Raw genomic sequence first — 20995 nt, forward strand, 5'->3', positions numbered from 1 at the left:
AATTGAGGCGCAGGGGGGCAAAGTCCGCGGAAGACCGATCTGCGACGCCGTCTGTTCCGGCACGCGGGAGCTCAGGGAATGGTGCTTGAGGATCGGAAAGATTATTTGATTGCTTTTCTGTGAGATGGAGATGTTTTGTGATACGGAGCACAAGGTGGGGAGATGAGTGATGTGCTCACTCAGTAGACGAATGAGAGTGAGGTGAAGCATGAGATGAGGTTCACAGTGAAGCCAACGAAGCTCACTAAGCTGACGAGACGCACAGCTGACATGTGAGTTCCAATTGAGTGAGATGAGCTGCAGTACCATCGCATCCGGCGACACACAGCTGCAACGGGCGAGTTGCAGGGGATTCTGACAGCCCCCGAGTCAGCTAAACAGCTCAGGGTCCCTAACTTCCCCATGCTTCTTCTGCTTCCCCGGTGCGGGGTATCATTGTCCGAGTCCATCGGCTTGCGGGACATGCCTCGGCTCACCGAGCTGTCAACCCCGTATCCTCATTACACTATGCCACCCTCGTCAGTCTTCTTAATTCCGCATGAAAGCCATGAGTTCATCTTAATAGATCTCACGGATATCTGGCCATAGCTTCAATGTTACGCTCATTCTTGGACCTTGACGACAACCTTGCCAAAGTGTCCTCCGCTGTACAGGTAGTTGTACGCCTTATCCGCCTCCTTGAACTGGAAGACCCGGTCGACAACAGGCTTGATACCCTTCTCCTCGTAAAATTCAATCATCTCCTCGAACCGCTCCCTCGGACCATTGATGATACCCTTGAGCGTCACAGTTTTCTTGAGCGCGAGCAAGTTGACGTTCGTCCGGTCCTCCACATCGTCGACTTTACCAGAGAGATATCCAATGCACGCAATCTGCCCGCCGAAGCCAATCGCCTCAAAAGATTGTCGCAGCGTCTTGGCCCCGCCCGTTTCGAGGATGAGGTTGGCGCCCTCGCCCTTGGTGAATTCGTTGACTTTGTCGTCCCAATTGGGCGTGGTGCGGTAGTTGACGGTGTAATCCGCCCCGAGAGCCTTTGCCTTTTTCAATTTCTCGTCCGAGGAAGATGTAACGATGACTTATCGAGATCATTGTTAGCGACAATCAACAAAGCCGTAAGCCCTGGGCGCGTCCATCACTTACCCGTGGCCCCTGAAGCCTTTGCGATTTGCAGTCCCGAAATGGCTACACCACCAGTTCCCTGACATACCACAACCTCGCCCTGGCCACCAGGCTGGCCCAAAGGCCGGAACTGGTTGATTGACATCCAAGCCGTCACAGCAGCAATGGGAAGAGTCGCGGCCTCTTCGTCGCTCAGGTGCTTGGGCGCCCTGACCAACCCCTCAGCAGAGAAGACGCGGTACGTCTGCAAGACACCTTCCAACGGGAAACCGAGACCGCTCTTCATATCAACCGGCTTAATCTGGCCCTTGAGATGCGTCTGATTGAAAATCGACAAGACGCGATCCCCAGCCTTCCACCTGCTGACGCCATCACCTACAGAGACGACGGAGCCGCACATGTCCGAAGCCGGGACGATTGGGTCCGTCTCGGCCGGGTTGATTGTCTTGTGGTGGTTGTAGAGGCCCATGGCCACCTCCGTGTCTCGGTAGTTGAGAGACACGGCGCTGATCTTGACGAGCACCTCGCCGGGCCCGGGCTGCGGCAGGGACGCCGTGGCGAGGAAGAGCTTGTCCAGCCCGTCTTGACGGGTCTGCCAGCGTTGGACTTGCGTGTCGGTGCTCATAATTGCTTGTCGTTGTCTCTGTCCCTTCTATTTGGATGTATCCGTGACGTCTCACACTTCACTTGGTTCTTGCTTTGCTTTTGAAATCTCGACGAGGCGAAAAACAGCTCTTCGAGACCTGAAGGATGACGCATGTATTAGAAATCATCTTCAGATGATCCCCGCAACGGTGGAGCGCGGCGGGGCGTTGCTCTCGTCGTGGCACAAGTTCCACGGCAACGAAGCTCTGGATCGGCCTGGGAGTTCCGGGGCCGAGAATCACTTTCCGGGCTCTTTAGTAGCCGACTTGACCAGTCTCCGTGTGGAATAGGTTCACAAACCTTTCTACGTAATGCGGTCACCTTCTGCAGCAGGTAGCGTGCATGCCGTTCCGCCAGGCGTGCGAACCCAGTCTCTCTCAACATCCAAGCTTCGGAACCCTAAATACCGTATTCAAGCCAAGCGACTACTAATCCTGCTAAATATCATGTCAAGGTGGCACCATCAATTTACTTATTATGCTTGGTTTTCATGCGAAGTATTCGTCTTTTCATACTTTCATAGCTTAGAGTAGACACCAACGTTTACAAGACCTTTCAGCACCATCCTAACCGGTCTTCGGTCTCTCAAAGCACTGAATCAGGATGCAGGTTGGGATCGTCGGAGCAGACCACGCATCCCATCTTTCCCTTCAGTCCATCCATGAAATTACCCTCAGGTATAACCCCTCCGTGATAAATGAGCTGGCGGAAGGTAGACTGGCTCATCAGGGTTGGTATGTCACACTTCTTCGCACCAGAACTGGTCAAGTTGCATTCCATAGTCAGCTCTCTGATTCATGGCTTGGTGCTGTAAGGGCCTAAACACAACATACGCGTAAAAATTACAGCGATCGGACTTTGTGAAATATGTCGACATTGTGATCTCTCGCTGCTTCGCTTCTTCAAAGCTCTGAAGCTCTCCTTTGTAGTGGCACCAAAGGCTGCATTCCCCGGTGTGATTTGGACCCAGGCAGAGAACCAGGTCGCATATGCGTTGCACAGCTGCCTGGCCGGAAGTCTGAGTGCCTAAGCTAGCCTTGTATTTGAGATAATTTTCTCAGTCGTCCTTTCTAACGAGGGCCTCCTTTGGGTCTGTGGGTGTTGCGTCGTTGGATGGGGCCGGAGATGCCATCGCAGCTGCGGTGAGGCCGAGAGTCAGGAGGTGAAGGATAGCCATTTTGGATGGGGCAAGTTCGATTCAAAAACTCTGGGATGGCTTTGGCGAGTTGCGGCGATGTCTTCGAAGCATCAATCTTCGTGAGTGAGACGAATGCGCTTATGTGTGATTTTCGACATTGTGTATGGCTTGGTTGGATAGCCAGCAAATAGACTGGCGAACAGCCAGCCTTGACAACCTTCCCACATGACCGCCAAGACCGAAATACTGAACGATGCAAACACAAGATGTGCCAATGCAGCACGCGGATGATGATGGTGGAAGAGAGGATCCATTGAGCACTGCCGTGCAACATGGCAGGCTTATCGCTTATATCATTGAAGTTTGTCTGCATCACGGGGCTGACTGGACGGGCTGCCCACTCAAAGACTTTGTGAGAACGCCTCCCTGTAGCCGCGTCAAGGAAGGATTCTGGTAAATGAGTCTACGCGTATCAGATTCTGTTCGTTTCTTGCTTCCTTTCAGCTATCCTCAACACTGAACACAAACGAACACCGCACCAGATTCAGATCCATTCGTCAGCCATTGCTGACCGTCAGACAACAAAGTCAATCAAGCGGCCAAAGGCGGAGCCCATTGCAAGGCCAGGCTTTATCTCCAGAAAATCAAATTCACTTTACCATGTGTCTCAGGCGTAATCAATACTGTTATGGGCCTGTGTAACGGGTACGAAATGCTGGTCTCCCTTGCTTGACTGTGTTACGAACAGCAGCAGCCGTATCAAAGGAATGCCGCAAACTCGTAGCCAAAGCCAAGTGCTCACCGCATGCTGCTTCAGTCAACTGCGCGTCGGTTCTGCCAAAGCCTCACCCGGTGTCTCTGCCGCCTCTCCCATCAAATGAGTTTAGGGGCTGCTTTTGTGAGTACGCGTTACGGAATAAGGTCCGTCTACGGATGATGCCTAGCTGCCAATCAGGTGCAAGCAAGTACGACTGCGTCCCCGCAGAATGATTGATTCTAATCTCTCTTCCAAAGGCCGGTTGACCATCCTGAGTCGAGAAGTGATTAAGCTTAACCGGGGTCTGGCCTCAGGGGTGACTTGGTAAGCGAGAACGAAGTTCCAGAGCCTGAGCTCACAGCGGAATCGATTGAATAGCAAGTTTTACTGGAGATCATAGAGTTTAGGGAATCGCAGGCGTGAGAGAATAGGCCTGCTTCTGTGATTAACTCACATCCAGCAGCCACCGGATTCGAGCAGTAGGTCCGACAGAGTTTGCGCCACTGTTCCAACGTAACGATGCTTGGCGACAACCTCTGCCTGTACGTAGACGTAGACGGTCAAGTGTTGGATTCCTCGTCGAATCGTCAATTCCAGCGGCGGAAAAGTCCGCAGCCCTGTGCCTTTGGGGTCTCAGACTTCACTTAATGTGCGAGGACCGCTGTATAAAAGTGCTGGCAGATGCGACTACGTTTCATCTATGCTATCTTGGCATTCCACTCTCCATCAGAACCCACCTCCCACTCTCCGCCCCTACACGATACCATCCATAAGTTGTTCCGAGCATTCGGGTTCGCAATCGTACGTACTCTTAGTGAAGGTACATAGTGGTTGGCATTAACGTGAAACTCTAGTTGTCAATTTAGAGATCTCGGACTTTGTCTGATAGGTGAAGTCATTATTGCTGGCCCAATGGTGAAGACGATAGTGCGTTCACGGCACTCATCACATTTTTGGCCGCTATAAGTCTTTGGTGTTTGAGAGGATAAGTAATCTACTAAGCTCGGGATTTGACACAGTACCTCAGTTCTCAACTTCGTGGCCGCTCAGGGGTGGTGATTCTCTAGCAATCAGGCGAAGATCTAAGGTTCGTCCCATCTATTAAACTTCCGCTGTAGTGGGGTGGCATTACGGACTGCTCCGTGGCGTGCTAGCTCCAAGGAGCGCTACCGTCCGCAGCGTTTCAATTAGAGAGCGGAGACCTGACTCGAAAGCGTACAGTAGCACTGTAGACATGACCTTTCGGGGCTGTCAAGCCTCCAGATCTAGAGGAAGGAGATGTTGGAATAGGCTGAAGAGTCTGCATACAAGATGTATATAACCGCCGGAGTATGGACGTCCGTGACGGAATTGAAAGAATCCTGACTGACTTCTCATCTCTCTTTCGTCTTCTCGTTCGCAAGTGCTTGCACTACTTTCATTCTTTTCTCTAAGGTCGCTTTGCAAACCGTTCCATTCTTTCCTCGAGATTTCCTCGACTACATTCATTTCACCACCAAAAACCCCAGACTTACCAACAAGATGTGGCAAGGATCGCACTTGGCTTTTATCCTCACCGCAGCGGGTTTCCTCGCCTCCGGTGTCCAGGCCGTTGACACCCTCGTTGATGTCGGATACGCCAAGTTTCAAGGCGCCGTGACTGAAGCTGAGCTGGGCGTGACAACTTGGAAGGGAATCCAGTTTGCTGCCCCTCCGGTCGGCGACCTCCGCTTCGCCGCGCCGGCCGACCCGGTCCAGTCTGGACTTGTCAACGCCACGGCACACGGTCCCATCTGCCCTCCCCAACAGCCCACCGATTGGACCGTTTCCAGCACCAATCCGCGCTTCACCGTCGATGAGGACTGTCTCTACCTGAGTGTCACAGCCCCCTCAGATGCGCAGACCGACTCTAGACTGCCCGTTGTTTTCTTCCTCCAGGGCGGTGGATTTGGGTCCAACTCGAACGCAAACTGGGATGCCAGCGAGATTGCTTCGGATGGAAACGTCATTGTTGTTCAAATCAACTACAGAGTTGGCATGTATGGCTTCCTACAGGGCGAGGAGGTCCGCGCTAGCGGCGGTCTCAACGCCGGAGTCAAGGATATGGTGAAGGCTCTTGAGTGGGTTCAGACCAACATCGGCCACTTTGGCGGAAACCCTGAGCAGGTTGTTCTTGACGGTGTCAGTGCCGGCGGCTCAGCTGTCGGTCTTCTCATGACTGCCGATCTCGGCAGCAAGCAGCTCTTTGCAGGAGGTATCGCGGAGTCTGGCGGCTGGGTTACGATGCGCACCATGGAGCAGGGACAGGGCCAGTATGACTGCCTCGTTAAGGAGAAGAACTGCACCGAGGCCGCCGACTCTCTCACCTGCCTTCGCGCCTTGAACCAGTCTGAAGTCCGTTCTTCAAGCTGCTGGTTCAACCCGGGCATCGATGGCGAACTCTTCACCGACAGCATGGTCAACCTCTTCAAGCAAGGCAAGTACAACAAGGTCCCTACCATCTGGGGTTCTTGCGCTCAGGAGGGAACCATGTACTCTGCTCCTCAATCTACCAACTCTACCGAGGCAGCCAACACTTGGCTCCTGGGACAAGATCCCTCCCTGTCCAACGCCTCGCTCGCCATCCTTGACGACCTGTACATCAACACTCCTCGCACCGTCTACCCCGACTCCGGAACCAAGTGGAGGCAGACCGCCGACGCGATCGGTGACATTGGCAACCACTGCATTATCCGCAACATCCAGAACTACCTGGCCCGCGACGAAGCCATCACCTACAACTATAAGTTCGCCGTCCAGGACCCCAAGAACGAGGCCGAAGGTTTCGGCGCGTACCACACTGTGAACACCTACGCATTCTGGGGCAACAACAGGACCGATGGCCAAGCGCCCGAGTCGTACTTCACCATCAACAAGCCCATCATCTCGCAGTTCCGCAAGTACTGGGTCTCGTTCATCCGCAACCTGGACCCCAACACCGATCGCGAAAAGGGTGCCGCCGAGTGGAGACCATTCACTGGTCTTGAGGGCCGTGAGCGTCTTTTTGTGCAGACGAACAACACTCACATGGAGAGAATGAGCACTGCTCAAGCCTTGCGTTGCGACGTTGTTAGACCTATGTCGGAGAACTTGGGCAAGCCGGTTGACACGGGTGTTGTCACTGAGCTGGATGCTACCCTGGCGGCTAGCATCAACAACACCACTGAGGACACCAAGTTCAGGAAGAGACACGTTAGACAGTTCTCCCGGTACTACTAGACGTGTTATCGTACCACATTTCCATAGAGAATACTACCTTTATATTTAAAGAACACTATACAGTTGCCATCTACTAGTTTCCAATACTCGCATGATAGAGACTTTGGAGTTTCTCATCACAGCGAGCAACAAGAAGAAAAGAGGAATAAATTGCAAGAGGAAGTGAACCTTCGTGGCAAGTCCGCCTCTTCCAACGATCTTGTCGCCCCCCTACTTACGTGTTTCATTTGTTACATCATGCCATATTGCCAGGCTCTTAGAAGCCAAACACCAAGTGCTACGTTGGCTGGCTCACAACACAGAGTGGCCTGCTACATCGGCTTCGTGTCCACTAGTCAACAACCCACAGGAACGTTCGTTTCAATCATGTTTATTGATTCGCGTCAACGCGCAAGTCAGTTCATATACACACAAGCTCAGCCCGAGAGCCATGGCTGTCGTCATTTCTCATACTGCACGACCATCTCACTCCATTGAGGGATTCAACATCTCCCTACAGCAGTTGTCAGCAAACACTCGAAAAGCTGGTCCATGTTTTCGTCAACACTTACAAGAGCTGATCTGGTTGTCATAGTCTCCCGAGTAGCCCTGGTCATCTGCCACAGCGAGGTTGTAGTTGTAGCTAAGCGAAACACCACGGTCATCACCCTTGTTGTTGCAGTTGCTATTTGCCTGTCAGTTGAGAAATAGTGAGAACTAGTCTACGAGGATACTGACATGAACTTGTAGAACTGGCAAAGTCCGCCGGTGTTTGAGCTCAAAGAAGTAGTCTGATTCTCGTACTTGTCAAGGAAAGCCTGGGTCTTGTTGAAGCTGGAGTAGTTGACTAGATGGGATTCTGCATCAGCAATTGAGGCTTTGAGTGAGTCAGGCCACCGGCATATATCTAAATTTACCGCATCGTCCGGGAGGAGCACCCCACGAGAGGCACTCGCCGAGGAACCCGGCCTCAGAGCATTGGAGGAGGAAGATGTTCTCAGGAATCACGGGCGGGCGGTTGGGGTCGGGATTTCCATCTCCAGGAACTGCTTGCCGCTTCTCGTTGGTCGCTACGAGGTTAATCAGGTTCGACTTCTGGAACGCAGCGAATGCTTCGGGGTGCTTCTCCTGAACGCTCTGGGCAACAGTGATAATGTTGGTGTTCTCTTGGATCTCGGGAAGAGCAGCGACTTGCTGGAATGCCCAAGAAGCCAGCACGACCGACGTGAGAGATGTGAGCTGCATGATGTCTGTTGTATATAAAGAACGCTGGGTATGTACGTATGTACTCGAGAAATCGCGACTGAAGCAACTCAAGATCAAGGGTGGCGCAAAAGGGATGAAGAGTGAATACGGAGGAGGAGACCGTCTGTTTAAACAAGTTCGGGGGCTTTTCATTTCATTTACTATTGTTTTCAAAAAGCCCGTCTGCCAAGTGTCACCCCGCTCAAAAGAAACCACGCCGGTTAAGGTTCACGACTTGTTTACGAGGGTCGCCCATGTGCGAGTCATTATCGGAAGCGAAATAGTGCCCAGTGTCCACTCGATCCAGGGCGAGAGAAACGTTGATGAAATCAGTTCAGACCGTCAATTGGCCCGGCCCCATCTCCTGGAGTTGCATCAAGAAACCCAATTGTTCCGTTTTGCCAGAATTGCCTCGCTGTTCCTGTGATGGTTTTCAGGGAGTCGCGGTCAACCAAGTCCCTGAATCAATATCGAGAAGCATGGGAATCGTGACCTTGGCGCTATATCCGGTTCATCCGAAAAGTTATGCCCTGCAGGCTCACAGAACTCAATTTCACCAGCCACAACGTCTGCGATATTTACCTCCCTGGAACGGCAGTGAGTCAATATAATAGACTCTTTGAAACCGCAACGCCAAGACGTCGATTGGATCCGCATACATGGATATCCAAGGGAGCTTTGCCGGCGAAAAGGCTCGAAGAAGCTCCCGAGATGAGTTCAAATGCTTGAAGTCTCCTGTTCTCCAGTGCGTTGGAGAATATCTCCCTCGCTTCAGTAATAGAGAAATAACTAAAAAGCAGTGTCCGCATGCAACGGCCAAATGTTGAAAGACGTGGCAGGATTGGGCTTGTTGCAATCGTCCGTCTAAGCCGCCAGGTGCTTACAACTCGAAGCCAATCGATTCAAGGGGCCGATGGCTTAGCAGATGTCAGGAGAATAAGTTCATCACTTCTTCTGTCGTTAGATACTATGCATATTCGAGAGGATAGTCCTTGTATGCTTGTAGCCATGCAGTTACTTTGCCCAGCTGTCTCCACCACCGCCTAAAGGGGGACATCATATGCTTTCGGCCGTCGTGTCTCTCGTTAATGATTTAGATCTTGAGGAGCTTTTTAGCAGTAGCGAAATTACTCACATTAATTTTCTTTTGCCGACTCAAGATTGACCGTACACTAATATTGACTTTAGAAGAACGATGATAATGCAAGTTCTGGAGTCGGATACACCTGACCACTCAGACTTGGGACACCATACGGCTAATTGACATCTGTATACGTGTCATGGATATGCGAAAACTCATTTAGATCCGTAGCGGACTTTTCCTCTATGTTCTCGATTAGGATTATAGTCAAGATGGCGTACAGAAGTGTCAAATCTGCGCGGTAATTACATCATACACGAACATACCAATGGTTTTTATTTTTATTTTTTTTTACACTTAAAGTGCTTCTGTCGTTTGTAATTCACAGCTGCCTGACTCTTTCATGAAGTTCATCAACGTAAACGCTGATAATGCACGCTTCAACTCGACAAACGACGCCTACGCGAGAAGCCTTTATATTCACTCGGTTTGAACCACTGGCCATAGCTAGGCAGCCCAAGACAGCCCAGTTTATCCAGCCAGTCAGCGTCTTCGGCACTCCCAAACGTATAGTATCTGGACGGCGTTATTCCAGACTTCGATGTGGAGGCGAATTCTTTGAGAAAGTCTGCACTTCGAGTCTATATCGCCTTAAGCTAAGTCAATTCTGCCATAAGACACAGGCAACATGATTGTATCACTCACAACATAAACAGCACCTTCGGGGAGTATCACTGGCTGGACTGCTGATCTGAAGGGCTATGTACGTTTTGTCTCGAAAACTCAGATCGCGGTCTGGATCAAGCACCTTTGCCGGAATTGGACAAGTTGCAGAGATTTCATATCATGATGCACCGGGCAGGCGGATATAGGTTGACTGGAATCTACGACCAATTAAACCGAATTGGCATACACACTACCCAATGGTTCCAGCATGGAAATCAGACAGAAGAAAACATGGTATTGATTGGCTGTGAAGGGTTCCATTCTGTGTTCTAGAAGCCAACACCTGCATGTTTCAGCGTTGGACGGGTTTCTTCTTGTTTCCCGAGAGACCAAACGGAGCCCGTTTCGGGTAAACGTTGAGCGGCTTTGTAGTGCCGGCATCAGAAGAAAAGAGGAAATGAATTTATTTGAGAAATTGAGAATTACAGATAAACGTTCTTTCAGCTCAACGGCCTCCGATGCCGCCTCTCATGTGGGGTTTTCCTAGCCTTTACCATAGAAGCACCCTCTTTTTGCTTTCTTATCCTGCATGATACGGCAGGGAATGCCGGGAAGATTAGAAGCGGGCGTCAAGTTGAATGATACGAGACGATCATCGCATCAGGTCAGAAATTCGGGTCGAGAATTTTTAGGAATGGATTTAATGACCCGCGAGTAAGGGACATATGTTGGAATTATCATACGCACATTTCAAGTTTCTAAAAGAGCCTTATTTTATCTACCCAGCCTCATGCGCAGCGCGTGGCTGGAAGTTAAGATTAAGGACACATTAATGCTTGCACAAGCACTAGACAAACTACGTAAGGGGATATAGACATAACCGGCTACCAGCCTGTGCCCCGGCACCGAGGATCTACAGTCCTCCGCACGGAAGTTCCTCCGCGTGCTCCGGAACCCACACCGGGATCCTTCTTAATTCTCCGTGACGCGATTCCAAGTCGGGTCTGGTCGCAGATGTAGCTCGACCCCCACCGAGAGTTCCCCCCTTGCAGCCCTTCTGTGGCAGAGCACCGTTGTCCCTAAACTTGAAATAAGCAACAAAGCCCGGTCACCTCGTGGTCCCGAATGCCCCGTACGTGCTCTCGAGCTGCCCCCTCAAGCCTCCAACAACAGAAGGACCCGAGATCACTCCAACTCAAAGCTTCCAAGCCTTTTGCTTCTCCCGTGCTCTCCCAACTGTTAAGCTCCCAGATCGGCGCTGAGATCGTCCGAGTATGCGGTCCATGCGCCGAGATAGCAGCGACAGAAACCTTGCGGGACTGTGCGGCTGCAAGTCCCTTGAAACCAAACACCGCCCATCAGCTGTCACGCCAGCGGGTGTGAGCACAGCGCCCCAAGCTCTTGAGCTCATCTTTTGGTGTCTCGATAGGCGTTTCGCGGGCATAGCCAAGATACGTCCGTCCAGTATGCCTGGTCTACGACACCATGTATTGGGCCGCTTGCCGGCTTCCCTTTTCTTTGAGCTTCCCCGTCCTTAGTTCGTTTAGTTCTTGGAATATTCTCCAGAACTTTATCCAACTAGAACACACCGTATTGTCAGCAGGAAGCTTGTCTCTATAGCGACGAGTGTATCCTCATCCACCATGGCCACCGCCAACGATTCCTTTTCCAACCAGTCCTCCTGGGGACCCCTCGAGACATTGCAGGCATTCCCAAGCCCATTGGAGAAGCCAGTACCATACTTCATCACAGCTTTCTTGCTATTCGTCTTCTACTTCTCTATACAGCAAGCAGAGCAGGCGCCTCACACAGATCTGCCGATTGTCAACCCTAAGCACAAGTGGGATTTTACCGGGCTAAAAGTCAAGTATGACTTCATCACAAAGGTCCGGAATATCGTGTTGGAGAGGGCGAAAACAAACCCCGATGAGGCCTACCAGGTCTTGACGGACATGGGAGATATGACGATCCTTCCCGCGGTACCCTTTGCCAACGAGATTCGCAACCACGAGGACCTCAGCTTCGACCGCGTTCTTGATAAGGTAGGTATTCTCATTCGACAAGTTGTGTAGCCCATATTGATTATGGTGTAGAACTTCCATGCCCAGATGCCCGGCTTTGAGCCTTTGAAGGAGAATAACGCGCAAAAGTCCGTCCTCAAATACGTTATTCGCACAAGATTGACCCAGTTCCTTTGTGAGTCAAGGCATTGCTTCACCGATACCCATCACCCAAGCTAACATACCCGCAGCAAAGCTGACATCTCCCGTTTCCGACGAGACAACGCTGTCATTGACCGACGTTTTGGGAGAGGATAAGGGTAAGAACCCCAGTTTAGTGGCACTGGGATAGCCTGCTAACAGAACACAGAATGGTCCACCGTGGTAATCAAGGAGAACATGCTCAAGGTCGTAGCCCGAGTGTCCACCCGCGTCTTCGGCGGCGAGCAACTCTGTCGCAACCAGGATTGGATCAAGATTACCTCCGAATACGCCCGAACCAGCTTCCTCGCCTCAGAGTTTCTCCGAATGTTCCCCAAGTCTCTACGTAACCTTGCCCACCAGGTCCTTCCCATCTGTCGTCAACTCCAAGCGCAAGTCAAGGAGGCCAGAGAGATCATCAACCCCATTGTGGAGGAGCGCCGCAAGGAAAAGAAGGCAGCTTTGGATCGCGGCGAGGAGGAGCCTGAGTGGAATGACTGTCTTGACTGGTGTGAGGAAGCATCCGACGACGCCAAATCGGACCCTGCGATGATGCAGCTTGGACTTTCTTTCGCCGCTCTCCACACCACCTCTGATCTGATCACCCAGGTGATGCTCGACCTCGCCAAGTACCCCGACTACTTTGAGCCGCTTCGCAAGGAAATTACCGACGTTATTCGCACCGATGGCTGGGCTCGCATGGGTCTCTACAAGATGCGCCTCCTGGACTCCTTCTGCAAGGAGACTCAGCGTCTTCACCCCATTGGCATCGGTAAGTTTCCGCTTGACCTCCCTGATAACTATCACTAATATCAATCTTGTCTAGTTGCCATGCACCGTGAAGCCACCAAGCCCGTGACCCTCTCCAACGGACTGGAACTCCCTGAGGGCAGCCGCATCGCTGTCAGCTGTCAAAGAATGACCGATGGCTCCGTCTACTTGGACCCCAGCCGCTTTGACGGATACCGTTACCTGCGCATGCGCGAGTCCCTTGGCGCCGGAAACGATGGAGCCGCGCACTTTGTTAGCACCTCGCCCGAGCACCTTGGTTTCGGCCACGGTCAGCACGCCTGCCCTGGACGTTTCTTCGCCGCCAACGAGGTCAAGATTATTCTCTGCCACCTCCTTCTCAAGTACGACTGGAGACTGGCGGCTGAGCAGCAGCCCAACACAATCAACTTTGGATTCACTATGGAGGTTGACCCCAAGGCCAAGCTCGAGATCCGGCGGAGGACTGGCGACTTGGGCCTCAAGGCATGAGGGGGTTCCGTGCGCGGCGGTTGGGGACACACGCATCCTCGGGCATACTTGCATGTGTGATTTATTTCTGGTAAGGCATGCATTTGCTGGGTTTCACTGGGCTCATGTAATCAAGGTCGGACGATGGTCATAGCAATGAGCCAAACAAATTGGATTAGCTAGGCGTTGAATGCATTCTTTGAATCAGGATATCACCATTTGAACCCGTTCCCTCGTGAAAGACCTGATAAATTGTCGACTCCGTCAAGGGTGTTGATAACAATTTCTTGCCCAGTTGTTCGAAAATGAGTTCCAATACCGAGTAGCCTACCAGGAGGCACAACCTAATCAAATCACAACATGGTATCGACCGATTCTTGTTGGAAACATCATCCCACCTCCGGTCTGCTTCTCGGATTCACACAAGGATTCATCCTGTCTACGGCCCGCAAGCAAGTCTTTTGCCACGTTGCGCCGACCGGCTCCCTGTTCCGTCAGTTGGACCTCTCAAATACCCCGAAATTCGACACAGTTTACTGGTTTTTGGGCCCCCGTCTGAAGCCATGAAAGGGAGGTCGTCAGTGCATTAACCTTACGCATGATTTGGATGATCGTGTCGCCTCGTTAGACGATCAGCGTCCAGCCGTTGACGCAAAACGTTGGCAACGGCAGCCTTTTCTCGTCAACCGCCATCTTTCTATGGTTCTAGATCATCTGAGCCCCGCGCCTCTTCCATAGTCCTGAGTTTCGAGTAATATGGCCGAGGCAATCTTGACATAGCGCCTCGGGGGCCGATCTACAACGATGCTCGACTTATTCTTTCCATTCACTTCGAGAGAAACTTTCAATCTTGAGGACTAGCTGCAGACTTTCCCGGTCCGTAGCATAACTTGCCCTGCTTGTCTGAAGTATCACACCCAGTTCATATCGTCCTTGAACCGTCTGATGCAGAGCTGCTTGGAAATGGCCCTCCCTCTCTGCTAAAGGGGCCGTTTTCGCAAGCCTTCACCAGCTTAACTTAGAAAAACGTGGGGAGGGCGGAGAAATGACTTCTAAAAGTGGAAATTTAGGAGAACCACGTCTGAGAGTAACGATCTCGTTCAACGGGATGTCAAGAAGCCAAACAAGGGAATGCATTACACTTTTGATCGTACTATGACTGCTAGACGCAATCTAATAACCTAAATCAGAAGACCTCTGAGCGATTCCATCTGTTTCAACTCCTCCAGCAGGTCCGTAAAGTCTTTGACTCCGTGCTTTTCGCTCATCTCTTTGAAATACGGCAGTTGCTGCTTGAGCCACGCCTCCTCGTGGCCAGCGTCGGGAATAGCCATCCCGCCCTCCCTGATCGCCAACATCGGCGTAAACACGACCATCAAAAGCCGTTTTGCCTCATCAAACTCGGCCTCTTTACCCGGCTCTTTGACAGCGCCGTTCCAGGCGTCTTCGATCTTGGCTGCCAGTCCGTCAAAGTCATCTTTCGTGCGAGAAGCCGACGTTCGAACTAGCGCAACGATGCGGTTCGAGTTGCTGGTGTGCGACTTTCCGGCCATGAAGTACGTTCCATCATCGGACTTTGGCTCTTGTTTGATGAAGTTGACATGGACGAAAAAGGCGGGTGTGCTAAAGGTGCTACAATGGAGATTGGTGATGGACAGCGCAATGGATTCCCGCTGCTTCTGGGCAAGAGGATAGGTATGGTAAATTTGGTAGAAAGGCATGATATAGACGCGCTGATCAAAGACTGAAGTGTATCAACGGTGTAGTGTTCAGTGCTGAAGATCAAATAAGGGTATCAGACTTCCGATAATAACACTCTTCAGCGATGCATCGAATGAAGGGATTGACAGGTCTTTATTTCTCGTCAGCACCTCAATATCATTGATAACCCTAGACTTGAGCTAGATCAGTAATCTGATTACATCTTATGAGGGGTCTTGAACGTCGAAGCGTGTATATCGACGTCACAACCATCTACTTTGCGGGGTAACACGACCTAGGTCGCTCTACAGCTACATGCAGATCCCGCCGGCCGATCCCGACGCAGGCCGGTCAGTCGGGGACTAGCACGAGACATAATCCTAAGGGTACAGGCGGCGACCCGCAGCCACTGGGCGAAGAATACCTTCCTTCTCAAGATCACTAACCAGACTCGCAAGATGATGATCGCATCCCCTGGCCATTCTCAAAGCCATAGTCACTGGGAGATATTCCGTGTGCAGCGACTTGGTGCTGTTGTAAGGAACCTCTCCGATTGGAACCACTACTTCCGGTGCGCCGGCCATGACCGGGACTGAAGAGTCGTCAAAGCCCAGCGGCGGTATAGTTCGGGCCTGGATGTATACATCGCGATAGGATGGCTGGCCCACAGACCAAGGATAGATGTAGAGTCCCTCAGAGCATGACTCGGGATCATGTCGCCCATAACCCTCAGTTTCATACCAAGATCTGAAGAGGGAAATGTTGTGAAGACCTTGTGCGTAGACTTCTTCTGTCGAATGGATCTGGCCCCATTGCCATCTGGCGAGGGGTCCTGGGTTGATATATGGCTGACGCCCATCAAACTTGGCTGCGTAATCCTCGAAGAATGGCTTGCCGAGTTCTTGCCACTGATCATGAGAGACATAGACGCCGTAGGTGAGGTACAGCATCTCGTTGACATCTGCAGGTGCTTCTCCGTGAGTTTCGCTCCAGAGCTGCGTGTAGTTTGCTGGAGTTGACTTGGCTTGTAGGAAGCTTTCTAGCTTTCCTACGAAGTTTGTGATGACCTTGTTGGCGTCCTCGCTGACGTTTCCTCCGGACCAAGCGCCTCCTCTAGCCGTTGATCGGTATAGTGTCGTCGGGTAGGAAGTGTAGTTGGAAGCAAAGTCAGGGTACCAAGCCTGGGTGACCTTGGCCCAGAGGCTGCCACTGCGGGCGAACATTCCGGCGGTATCTGAGACGGGACTCAAGGGGATGACATTCACGAGGGAGATGGCGCCCGTAGAAGGCCGGTTTCCGAAGAGGCCTTGCGATCCCGCTGGACCGCGCATGGAACCACCAGTGTCGCTGCCGACAGCAAGATCAAGCCAGTCGTACGCACCTACTCCAGCTCCCGGGCCGGTGGACGAGCCGCTGGGGTCCTGATACCCGTCACCTCTGGGGTTGAAGGGGGCATGGAGATCAACCCAGTCAGCAGTGGGACGATCACCATTGGCAAACTGGACAGTGCCCATCTTGCCAACGAGGACAGCACCAAGGTCGATGAGCCGTTGCACTGCTGGTGCAGTCTTGTTTTGTCGTCCATACAGGTAGAAGTAAGCACGATTTCCACCACTCGTGCCTACCCCCTTGACGTGGAAAATGTCCTTGACTCCGAAGCGGAGGCCGGCGAGGGGTTGCTCCTCGGTCTCAGTATAATACAACCGCGAAGGGACCGCGATGCTCTTTGCCATTACATTCTCAGTAACAGCAGGAAGAGTAGTGAAAGCGCCCTCTTCATCGCTAATTACGCCTTGTACAAAAGCGAGGTGATCATCATCGTACAGCCGGTAGGCTTTGTACACGTTTCCAGTGTGGACCGAGACGAAGTTGGGTCCTCGAGGGAGACTCAAGACGGTTACGCCAGTCGCGACGCTACTTTTAAGGCCATGGATCTCCTTGGATGATAGAACCAAAGAGGTGCCATGACGTGATAGTTGGGAGTCAAGAGACATAGTACCGTTGGGCCCAACGGGAGCATTGGTTGTGCTTGGGCGGAGATAGATCGCATGTAGAAAGGCACATTGAAAGACGTCATCCGAGCTATCGTAAGCGGTAGTAAGATTCAGAAGCTCATCCCCTGAAGGGACGCTGCTCGAAGTGTCGATAATGGTCAGCGGGAACAGGTCCTGACCGGGAATCTGTGCAGCTGCAAGCGAGAGACTCGAGGCGTTTGTAGTCTCTATTTGGCCCACAGCAATCCCGCCGGCATAGTATGAGATGCCATGAAGACTCAACACTTGGCCCTGGTTGACGTAGTTGGCGCTGGCTAGGCGGAAAGAAGCCAATATGAAAACGAAGGACCACATTCTATGACAAGCACAGCTGCGAGCTGGTGACCGTTGCTGGTAAATCCCGGTGCAGTAACGCCGGCACTTGCCCTTCTACTGGGCAACATCGCGACCTGAGTAACTGTCTTATATGTGAGTAATATCACACAAACTCTTCCAAGGGATTCAACCACATCATTTCTGTGTGTCACCAACCTTCTGACTATCAAGAACATCAAGATGATAACCCGACGTCGATAAGACGCCGGCCATCCCTTATCAAAACTTGAGAATCCGGCTTTGAAGAATAGCGTCTTTTAGTGCCGAGAGCGGCCCCAACCTCTCCACATGGTCGGGTCCGAACCCCTGGCTGTGAACGGAGGTAATGGTCTTTATTTCCACGCAGAGTGACATTCTGGCTGTCGGCCAAGGACGACATGGTGCCGATTGTCAGCAAACCACATTGGCGCAGCTCCGCCGCTGTCATCCGTGATGTGCAATTGGTCGCATGAGCATCGGGGTAAACCCCAACATCCAAGGTGCTTTTCGTTGCATATGATGTCTAGGAGGAATTCTTGAGATAAGAGGGAAGCGAGACCGATCGCCGGATCAAGGCATTGGACGGAGGCTCTGATACGTAAAGCTAGTAACTACAAGCCTGGCAGATTAGACATGCTACCGAGATGATCGATCATTGGGGCTGGCCCATAAGTGCGTGTTAGTCTTTTAGTAACCACAAGTTTGAGGATAGTCCGATAGCGGGCGGTCCCATCAATCATCAACGATTACCAATTTGCTTTGCACTGAGATGAATTTACACAGTCCTCTTTCAAACTTCCCGTCACCCCATTTTCCACGTCTCAGACTCATTTGCAAGGTTGCGCGACCGCATGCTCCAGTATCCGCCGTCTCCCCCCTAAGTCCGAGTAGCAAGATCAGAGGCAGACCTTGTGATTTTGTAAATCTGATGGTCACAATTTTCATCATGGATGTGCTCTTCCACAGGATGACATTCCGCAATGTTGTGTTTGTGTTTCAAGCAGGGGAGCTGTCGACCACCGTGGTTGTTCTGCGGGCAGTACTTTGAGTCGTTCTTCAATCGCCAGAGAACAGACTCGTGGAGAACAGCATCTTTGGGAATGTCTCGCGTGCTGCCTTTGTTGAGCGGGAAACGAACATTTTCCCAGCCACTGTCCTCAAGCTCCCACCGAGTGATGAAAGGCAGCCATTCTGTTGGATGAAGTCAGTATTGTTGTATAGAGGCCATAGATGAAACTTGATCTTACCCATGAGCTTCCACAGGAGCACGCGGAAGAAGCTTGTACCTCGGCCATACGCCAATGAATCGTGGATGACACCCATCGTTGCCTTATCCTTCTTCTTTGCAAATCGCTTCTCAAATACTTCGAGGTTCTCGCGCCATTTCAGTGCCGCAACTTCCTCTCTTTGGCCGACAAGCTTCACCTCGCGGATCATCCAAGCAAGCGGAACATCACTCAATTGGAGCCGGTCGCAACCCAAAGCCTTGCTGGCTGCCTTCTCCTTCCGTGTCGTCCAAAAGTTCTTGACGCGCTCCCAGAAGGTCATCTCGATGCCATTGTCGAGCTTGCTTTCAGCAGACGCAGGCCACCCACCACCAACGTCACCGTGGCAGCCCGGGAACCAGACCTCCTTGATGTCTTCATGGTTGTGGTCTGACTCCTTCATGTCTTGGGCCAGGAGAGCTGCCTTGAACTTGACGCGTCGCTCGTCGACTGCTACAGCATGGCGCACATGGTGAGCAGTGCCAACAACAGGCACGGGTACCGGTGCAGTTCGCTCCAAGACAGCGACGGAGTTGACGCAGTCCCAGATGCCGAGGAAGAAGACCTTGATGTTGGACTCCTCCATCTTCCCACAGTGCATCGCCTTCTCCTTGCGGCAGAATGTGTCGCTGAAGGCGGCAATCTCGTCCCTAGCGACTGCGTACTTCGCCCCATGGGTTGCCGGGTCCTCATCATCGCGATGACCCTCATGCAACGGCTCTTCGTCTTCTAGCTCAGGTGGCGGTGTCGGTACATCTCCATTGGCGGGAGCTTTTTTGTTCTTCTTGTGCTTCTTCTCCTTCTTGGACCTCTTGGGGTGGGACACAATGAAGTCTTCGACCTCCCCAGCCAAGTAGCGCTGGTAGAGACGGTACGCGAAGGGGACCATCTCCTCGTTTCCCTTGCAAAGTAGCCCAACTGTATGAACCATGCGAGCAAGGAACTTGGCAGTGAAGGCGCCACGGCTAAATCCAAACATGTAGATCTTGTCACCCTTTAACGCACATTTGTTAGTCGTCAAGTTCCTCGCCATGCCAGGTAGGTAAGGACTTAGACGTACAGAATCATAGTAACGCATCAGGAACCGGTAGCCAGCCATAACGTGAGCATCGAAAGTCGTTCCGATTCCTTGGTCGATGGTCTGCGAGATGGAAGATTTGAATTCGCCAATTACACCCTTGTTAACAGACTCATCATTGATGTCGTATGTGCCGATGCCAGCTAGGCGAGTACATCTGTCAGCGGTAAAACAGTTGAGAGCGTGCTGGTACCAACTTACTCTGGTAGTAATGGTACTGATCAGGATCGTTGCGATCGAGTTTACTCAGAATCTTGACCACATTTGTGTCGGAGTTGGAACCGGTGAAGGTGTTGCCGGTGCCGTCAAAGCACAGAACTAGCTTTCTGGGAGTTCTCTTCTTTTCTGACTCGTGATTGGCATTGCCATTGAGGGTAGAAAAGTCGGCCATAACGACTCTGCGAAAGGAAGGAGGCAACTGAGTATAATTGATGTGGTGGATACTCAATAGAATTGGACTTGTATGCGAGAATAGGGTTGATTGCAAGCCAGAAAAGCTAAACTGGGCTTCATCCGTACCACTGGCAAGTGCCAAAGGCCTCGATATATGTCTTTACATATCGACACCTGAGGACATGTTCGACCATCTGCACGTTCAGCAACTCCCTGGTAATCATCGCAGCGCAGCCGTCAGGTTGCCAATCAAGCCTAAAGCGCGGCATTTCTCGCCAGGTACAGTACTAGAGAATATTGTCTCAAGGCGGCCGAGGGGCGGCGATCATGTTCATCTAGCTTTCATAGGGAGGGGAGAGTACGTCACCACGTCTCACGACATGGGACACGGCATCTGTTCGTTCAGTTCAAAAAGACTTGTTCGTGGCTTCGATGCGGCACCGAGACACTCGAACTAATACCGGTAGTAGCACGAAGCCACCGATAGTCAACCTTTTGCAGATCGGTTATCTATACTCGTGCTTTCAATACAGACTGATTTCCTATTCATCCCCATACCATTTGCCGTACAGACCATTTCACCGTGGGAATAGAAACCAGGAATTGCCTTAATTAAGGCTAACAGTCCGCTAGGGACAATGCTCCCTAGTTAAAGAGTAGAGCGGTTGTAACGATTCTTTCTGATTCGCAAATCAGTCCAGCATCGACCAGCAAGGGAAGTCAACCAGTCACCAGTGGCATGTAGTGATTCACCCATGAGCCGATGGTGTCACGCAACGGGCGGACGGATAACTAGCATCCGGGGCGGAATGTCTGTCCACTTTCGACCTGTCGTGCCCCCTGAGACCTCAGCGAGCCGCCCAATACGGAGATATTTCTCATGATGGCTGAGACTGATATGCG

The 20995-nt window shown here is 51.8% G+C and overlaps 7 protein-coding genes across 7 annotated transcripts; 2 read left to right on the forward strand and 5 right to left on the reverse strand.

Annotated features, from left to right (window-relative positions):
- Positions 1-602: 602 nt before the first annotated feature.
- CPAR01_06926 (zinc-binding dehydrogenase) lies at positions 603-2941 on the reverse strand (the record flags this gene model as incomplete). Its single annotated transcript, XM_060491197.1, has 6 exons — positions 603-1075; positions 1141-1749; positions 1800-1862; positions 2007-2068; positions 2598-2782; positions 2840-2941. 6 exons carry the CDS (start codon positions 2939-2941, stop codon positions 603-605), a joined length of 1494 nt encoding a protein of 497 aa, XP_060350071.1.
- A 2239-nt stretch (positions 2942-5180) lies between these two features.
- CPAR01_06927 (carboxylesterase) lies at positions 5181-6896 on the forward strand (the record flags this gene model as incomplete). The annotated part of the gene is made up of 1 exon (XM_060491198.1): positions 5181-6896. The coding sequence occupies one exon, from the start codon at positions 5181-5183 to the stop codon at positions 6894-6896; it is 1716 nt and encodes a 571-aa protein (XP_060350072.1).
- A 482-nt stretch (positions 6897-7378) lies between these two features.
- On the reverse strand, positions 7379-8120 carry CPAR01_06928 (uncharacterized protein; the record flags this gene model as incomplete). Its single annotated transcript, XM_060491199.1, has 4 exons — positions 7379-7389; positions 7448-7560; positions 7614-7752; positions 7793-8120. 4 exons carry the CDS (start codon positions 8118-8120, stop codon positions 7379-7381), a joined length of 591 nt encoding a protein of 196 aa, XP_060350073.1.
- A 3390-nt stretch (positions 8121-11510) lies between these two features.
- On the forward strand, positions 11511-13328 carry CPAR01_06929 (cytochrome P450; the record flags this gene model as incomplete). Its single annotated transcript, XM_060491200.1, has 5 exons — positions 11511-11909; positions 11961-12063; positions 12119-12187; positions 12238-12840; positions 12895-13328. The coding sequence occupies 5 exons, from the start codon at positions 11511-11513 to the stop codon at positions 13326-13328; spliced, it is 1608 nt and encodes a 535-aa protein (XP_060350074.1).
- A 1160-nt stretch (positions 13329-14488) lies between these two features.
- Positions 14489-15028, reverse strand: CPAR01_06930 (uncharacterized protein; the record flags this gene model as incomplete). Its single annotated transcript, XM_060491201.1, has 1 exon — positions 14489-15028. One exon carries the CDS (start codon positions 15026-15028, stop codon positions 14489-14491), a length of 540 nt encoding a protein of 179 aa, XP_060350075.1.
- A 360-nt stretch (positions 15029-15388) lies between these two features.
- On the reverse strand, positions 15389-17356 carry CPAR01_06931 (uncharacterized protein; the record flags this gene model as incomplete). Its single annotated transcript, XM_060491202.1, has 1 exon — positions 15389-17356. The coding sequence occupies one exon, from the start codon at positions 17354-17356 to the stop codon at positions 15389-15391; it is 1968 nt and encodes a 655-aa protein (XP_060350076.1).
- Positions 17357-18233: 877 nt separating this feature from the next.
- On the reverse strand, positions 18234-20090 carry CPAR01_06932 (uncharacterized protein; the record flags this gene model as incomplete). The annotated part of the gene is made up of 4 exons (XM_060491203.1): positions 18234-18547; positions 18604-19615; positions 19682-19842; positions 19901-20090. The coding sequence occupies 4 exons, from the start codon at positions 20088-20090 to the stop codon at positions 18234-18236; spliced, it is 1677 nt and encodes a 558-aa protein (XP_060350077.1).
- Between the last annotated feature and the right edge of the window lie 905 nt (positions 20091-20995).

The sequence above is a fragment of the Colletotrichum paranaense genome (genome assembly GCF_030867605.1).
Source record: "Colletotrichum paranaense strain IMI 384185 chromosome Unknown Scaffold_5.1, whole genome shotgun sequence".
In the NCBI taxonomy this organism is placed as follows: Eukaryota; Fungi; Ascomycota; class Sordariomycetes; order Glomerellales; family Glomerellaceae; genus Colletotrichum; species Colletotrichum paranaense.